The sequence below is a fragment of the Manacus candei genome, unplaced genomic scaffold (assembly GCF_025592945.1).
Source record: "Manacus candei isolate 608988 ecotype Guabito, Panama unplaced genomic scaffold, ASM2559294v1 h1tg000076l, whole genome shotgun sequence".
NCBI classification, from domain to species: Eukaryota; Metazoa; Chordata; class Aves; order Passeriformes; family Pipridae; genus Manacus; species Manacus candei.
In genome coordinates this window covers 3,943,756-3,956,276 of record NW_026138124.1, presented here as the reverse complement: position 1 = coordinate 3,956,276, position 12,521 = coordinate 3,943,756, and the positions used below count along the sequence as shown (strand labels likewise).

Below are 12,521 nucleotides of genomic sequence, written 5' to 3'. Positions count from 1 at the left end.
AAGAACATCCTGACTTCAGAATACTCTTGACATATTTCACATTTTGCAACAGCCCCGCTCCCCTCAGGGCCATGTTCCCTCCCCGACCCTCAGACCAGCACCACCGCAGGACTCCAGGACTTGGTGCTCCAGCTCCAAGGGATCCCCGGGCTCCCCTCGGGGAAAGGTGGACACGAGGTGTGGGCACAGCTGTTGTATAAGAATCTGTCATTTGGTTTTATTATAAAAACTGAAATAATGGCCCGGGAAAAGGAGGCAAACCAGTTGGTGCAAATGGTACTTTTTAAGGACACAGGTCAGCCCATTTTCTTTATTTACAGTAAAATCCAGCACTATCTTCCACTGCCCTTCCAGGCTCCCGTGCCAGCCACGGGACTGCAGGGAATGAACGTGACCCCTGGAGCAGGATCCATCCCTGTGATCCCTAGAGGATGAACGTGACCCCTGGAGCAGGATCCATCCCTGTGATCCCTAAAGCATGAACATAACCCCTGGAGCAGGACCCACCTCCACGATTACTGCAATCCCTGCCCCGACCCCACCCGCAGGGACAGCGGGATGCTTGGGGGCACAGATGAGGCAGCTTTCGACCCACCGGGGCGGCTAAAACCGCCTCAGAGCCGCGGGCCGGGCTCGTGTCAGCACCGAGCGCCCCGCACCCACCGGAGGCGTTACCGCCGCCGGGCAGATCCCGGGCAGACCCCAGGGGGATCCCCGGGCAGATCCCCGTCCCGGCACCGCCGCGCCTCCGCACAGGCAGCAGCGCGGGCAGCCCCGGCGGGGCGGGGAGCTGGCGGCAGGCGCGGCGCGGGGCAGCCCCGGCCCGCGCGCCGCCGTATATAAGCGTTGCGGGGTCCTCGGGCGCGGTCCTGTCACGCTCGCACGGGGACGAGGCCGCGGCGGCGATGGCGGATTTCGATCCCTACGACGACCGGGCCTACAGCAGCTTCGGCGGCGGCCGCGGGTGAGCGGGGCCGGGGGCCGCGCCCGGGGGCTCCCCCCGCGCCGGGGGAGGCGGCGGGGAGCGGCGCCCCGCGGCTCTCGGCCACGCGAGGCGGGGCCGCGGCCTGCCCCGCCGTGAGGGGATGGCGAGCGGGGGGAGCGGCTGCCAGGACCGCCTGGGGCGCCGCAGGGCCCTTCCCGTGGCCGCGGCCGCCCCGCTTTGTGCGGCGGGTCCCGGGGGGGTCCCGGCCGTGGTCCCGTGAGCCCCGCAGGGTTCGGGGCCGGGAGCGCCGGGAATGGGCGGGAGGAAGAGGAGGAGGAGGGGTGGAGGGTGTTGCTGATCCCGCCGGCCGCAGGCGAGCGGAGCGGGGGTTTTGGGAGGTGCTGGGCCGGAGCCAGGGCGGGCCGGCAGGGGATCGTGCACCGGGAGGGGCGGAGGGAGCGTCCCCGAAGCGGGGCAGGGGCTGTGGTGGTGCCTGCGGAGGGAGGAAATGGGAGGGCTTTGTGGTGCCTCCTCTCGGGGAGCCGTCGTCCTGCGTTATCCGGGGCTCCGGGTGCCGACTGCAAACCCCCGATCCTTGGGGAGAGGGCTCGCCCCTGTCTCCTTGCTGGGGAGTGCGCGTAGGGGAGGAGCTACGGAGACAATAACCAGCAATTAGGAGTTTGTCTTGAATCAGGTTAGGGAGGTGCGATCGAACAATGGACTTTTTGAAGGTTGGTGCTCCTGTGGGTTTCTTTGTTGCACCAAACCAAAACAGCAGGTATAAAAGCATGGAATAAACTTCCTGGTGAGCAAATCTTCACACGTATGTTACTGTATCACCTCGTCTCCCGAGGTGTTTCCTGATCGACACTGTTCATATCTTTTCTGCTCTTAGAGGAATAACCTGGTTTCATTTCAGGTTCTTTGGGCAGCAGGGACAAGCTGCTGCTGGGGTTAGAACAGCAGTAAGTTTTCTTGTCTTTGAAAACTCTCTGACCCTTAAACTTTTTAAGCTCATTTTCATGCACAGATACCCTTTGTGTCTAATCCAGAGATGTCCCAGGGCAAACAGCTGATGTAGCCACTTACATTTCTGTTGTTTTCTTTTTTAAATTCTGTAACAAAATAACCTTGCCAGTGGCCTAGAGTAGCATTTGACACATAATAAATGCAGATGTTGCTGTGCAGTGTAGCCTAGTCAGTGTAGGCACATTCTGTGAACTAATGAAATTACAGCTATTTCATATTCAGATTTCTGTAACAGAGAACTTCCAACTTGCTCTCAGGCAAGACCTGGATCCTTGTTTGGAGAGCTAGAGGCATCCTGCAGACTAGTAGATGCATTTACAGATGAGAAAATGTACTTATTCTGATCTAGCTGCAGTTTTAAGCCTCAGACACCACTAATATTAGAGTGCAACTTGTCCTTGCATCTGATTTAACGTTATTGCTAGTAAGTTACTAACAGCTAATTCACAATTTCAGACCTTAACAAGTCTCTGAACTTTGTATAAAGTCCTGTAATATGGGAAGTGTAATGAAAACATGACTGTTCTTCTTGATGGTTCTGATTAAAGAATCCCATGTTAATTTAAAGTGGCTCCTACTCATTTTTAGGCACTCTAGGAGTGTAAGAGTAGTGTAAACTCAGTTGAGATATAGCAGTTTTTGTAGAAGTAGCATTTTGCATAACCTTTGGTGTGTACAGAGAGTGAGATTTCAGTGTGACAGATGGGAAATCAGTGCCCAACAGGTTCTAGCATATGTGAGATCTGCCTCTTTCTCATAATCTTCAAAATTATGGTGTAGGAGCACCAGAATGTGACTGTGGTGTGATGAGGCCTGGTTTGCTACCCCTCATGTGTCTGATGGTGCTCTGATTCAGAGCTGAAGCACAACACTATGGGATGCAGAAGTCACCTTATTCCAGATGAAGAACATGCTGCTGACATTAATTACAAAAAACTTACTATAAAGGCTGTTTGGGAACTGTTTTGGAGCCCGAAATATGACACAAAACCCTGTAATTAATCACACTGAGGCCTAGTTGAAACATCTGCAGAGTTGAAGGGAACAGTGTTTGTCACTCCTGAATCGCTGCTGGGCTGTTTATTTAGGTGTGGCTTGAAGCACTGAGCTCCTTACTAAAGGTTAAGATTCACCTGCTGAACTGCTGCTCAGCTCAATGAGAATGGAGAGTTAGTCCCTGTCCTTGTGGCAGTTTTTGGGTCCTGTGTCTCACCCATCCAGTGTTAATAGATGTCTCCTAATTTTTAGCCTTGGGGAAGCTTTTTGTTGAAGACATCTGATGCTGTAGAGGTGTCCTGGGTTGCTTGAATAAATTGGGTATGAATTTAGAGCTGTGGTCTTGGAGGCTCCTGGCAGAACTTGCATCCTGCTGATCCTTACAGTGCCCCAGTAGGGCTCTAATGTTGGAACCCAGGTAGGCTCTTGCCTCTGGCAAATCCTGAGCATTGATCCCTAGGGAAAGGCTCTTTAACTCACCTGCTGGCTTGCAAGTATATTTTTTGAACTTTTCACAGATCTTGTTTTCTAGAGAGAGAACTAAACTTTCCAAAAGTGTAGCTTCAAAATGATAGTTCAGTTGTCCTTCCACCTCATTAACTCTGCCCACCACAAGGTAAGTTCAGTCACTAGAAGCAAGCTTTCCTCTTCAGCTCTCTGGTTTTCTGGAAAGGAAGTCAAATCCTGTCTTTCAGATTCCCACACTGAGATGACATAATTATTACCTAATTGTGTCTGAGCAAGTTACACTGAGTGGGAAATGCAGATATTCATTCAACACTCTGGTGTGACCCAGTTCACTTGGTTCAGAGATGTTTTCAATTATTTTTTGACTTTTGTCCTATTCTGTTGTAAATGAGAGAATCTTCTTCCAATCTCATTGTTTGGTTACTGAAGTCAGCCCTTTTTTTAATTTATTTCACTGTTTCAGTATTGGAAAAATGTAGGGAAGTACCAAACCAGTTTGTTTTAGTGTTTCTATACCCTGGATTCAGTAGGAAGCAGTTTGGGACTTAGTTAGTTATTGACCATTCCTGTTCTTCAAACAGAAACTGAAAAACCAAATGCATAGTTCTGTATCTGATAACCAAGGCCTTCATATCAAATTCAGAAAGAATACTTCATTTCCTGACTTAAAATTAGTCAAATTTCACAATAGGGCCTGGGTTTGCACACAGGCACCCCGGGAAGTTCTGGTGTGCTGTGGTAGAAACGGGGTTTGTCTGTGACACACAAAATCCTTTTGGGGATTGTGGGTGTGGTTCCCAAAGTGGCTCAAGTGGGGGTTGCTGGTGAAAGCTGAGGTTCCAGCCCTTGCTCTCCTTCCCCTTCCCATCTTGGCACGGTGCTGTTTGCAGCTGTCCAGATCACCTGGTTGATCTGGCTGAGGATTCAAGTCCAGGGTGGGTTTTTGGGTGAATCAGCTCACTGAGGAGGTCACTGGCAGCTCAGGAACGTGCTGAGAATGTGCTCAAGGAGGGGATGCCCCTTTGCAACTCAGCTGGGGCAATTCTGATGTTCCTATAGAGCATAAATATTGATTTTTATTTTTATTTTTGGCTGCAAATTAAATGCACATTTTAATAGCTGTTCTTTATGCCATAGATGAGAATTAAGGACAAAGACATGGACCTGATTCTACATATTATGGAATTATTTAGAAGAGCAACTCAACTCAGCTTTCTTGGAGTTCCTCCTTAAAATTTGGTCTTGTGACTGAAGTTAATTCTGCTATACATTCACAGCACCCAGCTATTGCAGCTTTAGTTCTCCAGTATGTTTTTGACTTGTTAATGAGACAAAGGCAGATGAGGAATATTGTCAAAAATGCAAAAATACAAACCTGGGTGGACACTAATTAAAGATATGTAGGTTGTGATTCAAGTATGTTTAGCAGCATGTTGATAATGGTGGGGATAAATGATTCCTGCATGGAGCTGCTGCCATAAAAAGGCACAAATGACAGGCTCACCTTGGAAGAGTTAAGGAATCTTATTCAAGCTTAATGCATTATCTGATTCATTAGCAATAAAATATTTATTCTGGAATGAGGAAAAATACTGACAAGTACCTTGCTGGCCCAATGGATTTTCTGGCTGCATGCAACCAGCCAGAATAAAAGGAAATAATAAAATTATTTGACCTCCTGGATTTTAGGTAGGATTCAGCAGCACTCTGATTGGTCCATGTCACATTGGCAAATCTGCTTTAGTACAGCTTGTGTTCCACTGGGCTCTTAAATGCACAGGGAGCCTCTGGGAAGGGGAACAAACATGAGCAAAGCCCAGCAGAAGGCAGGTGATAAAGGGAAGATGGGCAGAGTGGAAGGGAGGCATCCCAGGTAAAGATCAGAGGTTCCTGAGGGAGGCAAATGGTGTTGGAACCAGTGGCACCCCATAGTCTGCAAGTCCAAGAGCTTTAACTTCAGGTTGCCTTGTTACCTTGCTCTCTGTACAGGAGATCCAAGCTGGTTTGGCTCTACAGGGATTCACACACAGGTGTGTTACAATGGTACAGTAAAGAATTTAGCTGGGACAATTTAATTCCTCAGCAGCCAATGCCAAGAGCTTCACTGAGACTGAGGGGTGAGACAGGGAAAGACCACCTAGTTTACTGCAGTTTGTAATTCACGGCACAAAGGAAGAACTAAACATCCAGACAGCACTGAAATTGGGTTTTCTGCCTTAGAACCCCTTGCTCAACCAAGTTTTTTATGGTGTGTTTGATTCAAAGCATTCCAGTCCAGGTATCTGACAGTTATGGCAACAACTTCAGACTTAGGAGGTGTTTCTGTTAAGATAAATGCTGCTGAAAGAATTTAGATGATTGTGGAGTGGGTATTGATAATATACTATTTGGTTGAAAGCATTGGATCCAGCTTAGTGTCAGGATAAGCTGACAAACAAATACAAGTATTTCCTCACTGCTATAAATGATTCTCAAAATTCTAGTCTAGGATGTGGTTTTGAAGATATAGTGTTTTTGAGCAGGGGACAGTAGAGATAGGAAACATAAGGTCTTAATGAATTGTGGGATGAGAAAGGAGTTCATTCATCACCTTGTTACTGAGTTCCTCTAATGCATTAAAATACATTGTTTGGTTGGTTTTTCCATGGAAGTACTGCACCAGGTAACACTGGAAAGGAGTTGACCAGGAGTGAAGGTGGCAGGTGCAGGCAAAGGGGTGGACAAACCACCAGAGCTGTGTGACAGTCCCCAGAGCCTGCAGTGTGGCCGTGCTGGGAGTCACTTCCAGGGCACTGTGCTTTTTCCAACAGGTCTCGTGGTGGTGGCCTTGGTTCCCGCAGAAATAAAGAGCTGCCAACAGAACCCCCTTTCACAGCCTATGTGGGAAACCTGCCCTTCAACACTGTCCAGGGAGACATAGATGCCATCTTCAAGGATCTCAGCATCAGGAGCGTGCGGCTAGTCAGGGACAAGGAAACAGATAAATTTAAAGGTCAGTGTTCCCACCTGGGTCGGCTGCAGAAGGAGAACTGGGAGGAGAAAATAAAGCCACTGCAATGGGGAATTGCAGGCTAAGGCACAGTTGATCTTGGGATCTTTATGTTGAGTTATGGAGGTTTCTCATTTGAACGAGATTCACTGTTCCTTCCATCATCTTGATGTAACCTGAGTGACAGGAGTCAATATTTGCTCTGCCCTAAAAGGACTTTCTCAAACCTTGTTTGTCTTGTATGAATTCTATCAGAGCTGAAGTGTCTGACCCACTTAAGACCCATGACCTTAAGCATTGAGTACTTACACAATATTCCTGTACTTCAGAAGACTGCCATTGCTTCACCTCTGTCCTTTTTTAGTAGACAGGGAGAAAAAGCAAGTAGATAAACGATTCAGGCAACTTTTAGAGGATGCAAATCTAATTTCCATTGGAATTGGCCAGTGGAAAGGGACTATATTTGTAAGTTACTTTTAGGGGTGGAAAAGGCTTAACTTGGAGAGGATCTTTTTGAAAAGTAATAAATCCACTAAGTAATGTGATGACACAAAATCACAATGCTGGCCAAGAAGGTATTTCAGCTTCTTGTTTAAAAATATCAAGAAACAAGTGTCAATATTCACCTAAACAGTTGTATAGATCAGATCTAATCTGCAATGAGAACTCTGTGGAAAAGGGCTCTTGGCATTCACGTAGTGCCCAGAGTTCTGTTTCAGGATTTGCCCCATCATTAACAGGCACAGGTAAATGCATTCAATATTAATGCATCTTGCACTTACCACAGATGGAAAGAGAAGGGAGGCCATTAGCAGATGTGCAGGAGGAGCAGCTTCTTACAAAGGCCTTCTAAAGTGCTGTTAACTTGAGATTTGTTTTTTACAGGATTTTGTTACGTAGAGTTCGACGAGGTGGAGTCACTCAAGGAAGCTCTTACATATGATGGTGCAGTAAGTACACTTGCAATTAATTTGTGAAATCAAAGATAAACATAAGTCTCAAACTCCTTTGCAGCCCTCGTGGTACATCCTGAACAGATTCTCCCCTTGATTTAACAGCTCTTGGGTGACCGGTCACTCCGAGTGGACATAGCAGAAGGCAGGAAACAGGACAAAGGTGGCTTTGGCTTCAGAAAAGGTGGCGGGCCTGATGACAGAGGTGACTTCCATTTTTCTAAGTAGCTTCTTAAAATATAATGGTTGTAGTTGTGTCTTCTGGTGCTGGACTAATGCTGAGACAAGGCATGCAAGTGAACATGAAAATTCTATTGCGAGGAGAAATGTGGCATAAACACGTTTCTAACCAGCTGCTGCTGCCGCTCCTGAGGTGTCTGGAATTGAGCTGTGCTTTGTGTCCAAAGGCTGGATATGTTGTCACTCCTGGCCCAGGAAGTGAGACCAATACCCCTAATAACATGCTGTGTCTTGCAGAGGACAATCATAAGCCCAACAGTCTGATCTGCTACTATTTTATGATGATGTAAGAAAAGTGAGTAAGCACAAGTAGACAAATACTTATTTTGGACTATGTCTCCAGTTCCAGTGTGAAGAGAGGCTTGGCTGTAGTTAAAGCTTGGTTGAACCAGACTCACTAAAGGTTTCCATTGAATGTGTATTAGGGAAACTTTTCTGAGCATTTATTCTTGGTTCATTTAAACTGACTGTTTGTTCCTGTGCAATGGAACTTGGTAGTACTGAAAGGAAAGGATTTTCCAGCAGCATGACTTTTGGACATTGAAGGACTGAAACGTTGGTTTGGTATCCCCTTGCCCAGTCTTTCCCACAGCTTCAGATCTGAACACAATTGTGGCTTTTTTCCTAGGAATGGGAGGAGGTTCCCGAGAATCCAGAGGAGGTGGATGGGATTCCAGAGATGACTTCAATTCTGGTACCAGTATTCACACTTATACAGAGAGGGAGCCTAAAAGGCACCGAAATGTTCTCCTTTTCATTTGTCCCCCCTTACTGCTTTGATTGAATCTACTGTATGTGCCCACTTGGACATCCTGCAGCTGTGGTGGGATTCCTCAGGGGGAATCTTCCATTGCCTTGTAACAGAGGAGAGAGTCTTGACTGTAAATTCTGTGAAAGCACCCTAAGTGACAGAATACTTGTCCAGATGTAGCCCACGGTGTCTGTTTTAAGCATTTCTCAAACATCTGGCAGAGTAAATTTCTCAATAGTAGCAGAGACAGACAGGTCATGTGGAAAGGCTGATACTCTTTCAGAGCAGAGGCTTTCACCTTCTTAGGGAGATGTGACATATTATGTGTATTCCTGCAGAAACTGACTTCTCCAAAGATGGATTAGTGTTCCAAAATACTTTTAAATGCAAAATATTCCTGAACTTGTTACAGCAATGCAAGCAGCAGCAAGTGACTGAGCTTGCTGAGTGCAAGGTAGTGACAGAGCCACCGGGTTTGCTCTTGCCTTCCAGTCAGTTCCTACCTATTAGAATCCAGGGTGGCATTAACACAATTGCTTTTGTCCTCTGAACTCGTGGGTTTGGTCCATTTTCTGATGGGGAGATGCTGGCAAGTGCAACTTTGCAATGTCTGGTCTCTGCGTGAGTGGAATGGACAATGTAGGAGCGGTGCCAAAGTGTGCCCTTGCCACCAGCATGGATTGGAAGTGTGATGCTGGAGAGAGGAGCTTGCTACAGCACTGTGCTTGACCTGCCTTTGGAGCTAAGCATTCTGGTGCCACAGCTTCATACCTTCCTTGGCAGCTTCTCCAAATGTGGATGCATTTCGGCCTGTTAAATGCTGGACGAGTGATTTGTGAGCCAAAAGTTTAGCATTTAAGTCTTAGTTGCTACAAAAGCTTTTCTTCTCAGGTCGTACAGCCCTGGATCAAGTCTTTAAAGATGGTTGGTTTGGCACTGAAGTAAGTAAGGGACAGCTCTGCAACTCTGCCAAATACTGAAGTGGAAAGGAAAATCTCAGTTGGGAACCAAACAACTTTCTCTTCCAGGCAGCTTCTGAAAATCTGAGTATATTCCCTTTCCTGTGCTGTTAAATTGAAGTATCCTCCTCCAATTCAATGCAGGCAGTGGAGGTTTGGAGAGATACTGCAGGATAGTCACTGGTACAGACTGGAGCTCTGGTCAGTGACAGACAGTTCCTGATTTTTTTGATACATAAACTGAAGAAATATCAGTTTAAAATCTGATTTCCCCCTCCCCCCCCTCAGTCCTTTAACTAGTCTAGTAAATACCTTGTCACTTAATGGTACAGCTAAAAAACCTTGGGGTTTTACTCTGTTCTGTAAGGACTGTGTATTTCACTACTCCCCAGCTATTTTCCCATTTGCTCTGCTCCTGCAGATTTCATGCTAAGGCTGCAGCCAGTGGAATCTTCTGGCTACAGAAGTACTCTGAGTACTTGTAGTGTTGTCTCTGAAGTCAGCTAATGGTGTTAACAATCTGAAGTTGCAGCTGAACCTCATATTTTAAGCTCACTTGACCCACTCTCCAACACTCCAATAAGCCTCTAAGTGGATAAAGCTCTTTCTGAACTTGGCATAGTATACTTGGTTTCAAAGGGAATCTGAATGACTCTTCTAGAACATGTTAGACCTCTGTGAAGCAAATCTGTCTGCAGACAAAAGGCTCAGTGCACCACCTTGGACTGGCAGCAGTGACTTGTGAAGTTTTCCAGTCATCCAGATAAAAATCTAGATGCAAAACATTGCAAAATATGCTCTTTAAATCCACTGTTTTCCATCTTCAGGATTCAAAGACGATGACTTCTTGGGAGGTCGGGGTAGAGGAACCCGCCCTGGAGACCGGCGACCACCCGGCGCCTCCATGGGAAGTGGTGGCACCGGTCGCTTCAGAGATGGGCCTCCCCTTCGTGGGTCTTCCATGGACTTCAGAGAGCCAACAGAAGGTAAACTCCCACCTTGGGTAATTCCCTCGGGAAGGAGACTCGTGGTTCCTCTGTCAGGTGGGAGCTCCTGCCCTCGACAGCCGGATCTTAGCCGTGGCCTGTTTTCTCTTCCAGAGGAAAGAGCACAGCGACCCCGACTGCAGCTCAAACCTCGAACGGTCGATACTCCCCTCAATCAAGTAGCCAACCCAAACTCTGCGATCTTCGGCGGAGCCAAGCCCCGGGAGGAAGTAGTAAAAGAGCACGACTGAGTCTGGGGTTGGGAGGGAATGGGGAGGCGGGAGAAAAAGCAAGACAGTACAGAGTGACTAGCTCTGCTGGAATGTCAACCCTGCAGTTTACCATTCCTGCCATCTGGTATTTGTCCTCTTTGAAACCGAAAACACAGAGCTTGTGAATGCATGTCAGCTGTTAACAAGTGGTTTTTAGTACGTTCTTGGCTTTGCTGTATCTAGTGCCTGCTTTGTGCTGAGTTGCCCTCTTCTGTTTCCTTCCAAGCAGCACAGTTGCCAGTAGAAAAGGCAGTGTGGCTGCTTCCACGAGCGTGGAGGTCTCTGGACAAAGGTGCTGCTTCACTTCTTCCTTTCTGGGTTTGTTTTACTTTAGAAGCACAGGTTAGACTTAGTTATTTCCCTGTATCGTTTCCTTTTACTTCTCAGTGCTCCTCTTCTGACCTGCATGTCTCGTTCTGTATTGCTGTGGCTCTGAAGAGGAAAACTGAAGAGTCCAGATGAGTTGGACAGAGGAACGTACAGTTGTAACCGAGCAGTGAAATGCCATTCCTGACAATTGGTGACAGTTACTGTTCACAGCAGAGCCCCTTAGAAAACTAAGGGGGGGGCAGCTGCCCTTTCACAGGGGTTGCCAGGAAGGATCAATTTAACAGATGCCTTGCCTGACAAGCCTTGGGAATAGCTGGTGGAATCAGTATGGATAAAGCCTCTGCCAGCAGCCTCTTCCTGCTGGCTGTTGACTTCCAAATGGTACGATACTACTGCACCTCTGAGCTCAAGGTTAGAGTGCTGCAAAAACGTGCCTGTTTGAGCACAACTGCTCACTGGCTCTTTCTGCTTACTTTTTTGGGTTTTACATGTTTGGTAAATTTTTAAATGAAATTTCTACCAATAAAATTTGACTTTTTTATTTTTGTTGAAGGAGTGTATACTTTGCCATGCAGTATTTGATCGCCACTATCCCCTGAATTTCTTTGCCCAGTGGGGTACAGTTTTAGGACCTCAGCTTTTAGAATACCTTGAAAGTGGGCAGATTAGAAATCCTCTTGCTTTAGATTCTCATGTAGAAGTTTGGGTAAAAAGCATCTCGTGTTGCTGCACCTCTTTTCACTTGGAAATGTTTCTTGCCAGTGTTGTGTGGGAGGAGGGAGGGGAGGCTGGAGCAAAAGGAGAGATCATTGATGTTGAAAACCAAAACCTGAGGTGTGGATGTGTCCAGTGCATGGGAAAAACTTGGGCCCCCAGTGCCAGTGGTGAGAGCCTTCAGACAGAACAGCTGGCACCCCAGAGTACTTGCAAGAGGAGTTTGGAAGCATGGCTGCCCCACTACCAGCACCACTGCTAGTGATGAATTTCTTCCCTAAAAGTTCCTGTTGTAAGTCAGAGTCCCAGCAATTTACAGAACTACTCTTTCCTTCCTGCTGCCTTTCACTTAATCTGCTTCTGAGATAAGAACCATTTGTCTAACACTAATACTTAATTTAAGACAGACATGCATTTGTGTGGTTGTATTCCAAACCAATAATTGATCTATTTACATCTTCAATGTGGAAAAGATTTTAAGAACAAATTCCCATATAAAAACTCACCTCTAGTCAAGACAGTTGACTTTTAAATGTAAAAACAAAGGAAAAAAAATAAGAAGTGAATTCCAAACACTTAACACATTCTGCTTCATAACAAAATAAATTTATGGATATGGTATTTTGTGAATGATCTTTTAAATAAAAGAAAACATTAAGTAATATTTAACATTGGTCTTTATTTGAGTCTGCTCTAGCATGTTTTTTCCCCCCTCAGTTTTCAAATATTGTGTTAATTTGTACCAGAGCTATTCTGGTACAAAATAAGGGGGGAAGAGGAAAAGATAAAGGGGAGGAATCTAATCTAAACAGTGCTGGAACAGTGAAGTAAAAATTGTTTATGGGTGGAAATAAGCCCAAGTTCTTTACCCTGTGGTTTCAGTGTCACTTCAGTGCCATTGCTGAGGCT

The 12,521-nt window shown here is 46.5% G+C and overlaps 1 protein-coding gene across 2 annotated transcripts; it reads left to right on the top strand.

Annotated features, from left to right (window-relative positions):
• The first annotated feature begins 824 nt into the window (after window positions 1-824).
• On the top strand, window positions 825-12,276 carry EIF4H (eukaryotic translation initiation factor 4H). Of its 2 annotated transcripts, XM_051809333.1 has the most exons (7): window positions 825-964; window positions 6,229-6,410; window positions 7,293-7,357; window positions 7,466-7,565; window positions 8,229-8,294; window positions 10,138-10,296; window positions 10,411-12,276. In XM_051809333.1, the coding sequence occupies exons 1-7, from the start codon at window positions 906-908 to the stop codon at window positions 10,545-10,547; spliced, it is 768 nt and encodes a 255-aa protein (XP_051665293.1). In that variant the 5' UTR covers window positions 825-905; the 3' UTR covers window positions 10,548-12,276. The 2 variants fall into 2 exon arrangements, with proteins under 2 accessions (XP_051665293.1, XP_051665294.1); XM_051809334.1 differs by lacking the exon at window positions 8,229-8,294 and having other exon boundaries at window positions 864-964.
• The last annotated feature ends 245 nt before the right edge of the window (window positions 12,277-12,521 follow it).

Bases quoted from the DNA above. Each gene is read 5' to 3' on its own strand.
- EIF4H (XM_051809333.1), top strand. From the start codon at position 906: ATGGCGGATTTCGATCCCTACGACGACCGGGCCTACAGCAGCTTCGGC. The intron at 7,358-7,465 runs GTAAGTACACTT...TTGATTTAACAG, and splicing joins CTCTTACATATGATGGTGCA to CTCTTGGGTGACCGGTCACT. The intron at 8,295-10,137 runs GTACCAGTATTC...TTCCATCTTCAG, and splicing joins CAGAGATGACTTCAATTCTG to GATTCAAAGACGATGACTTC.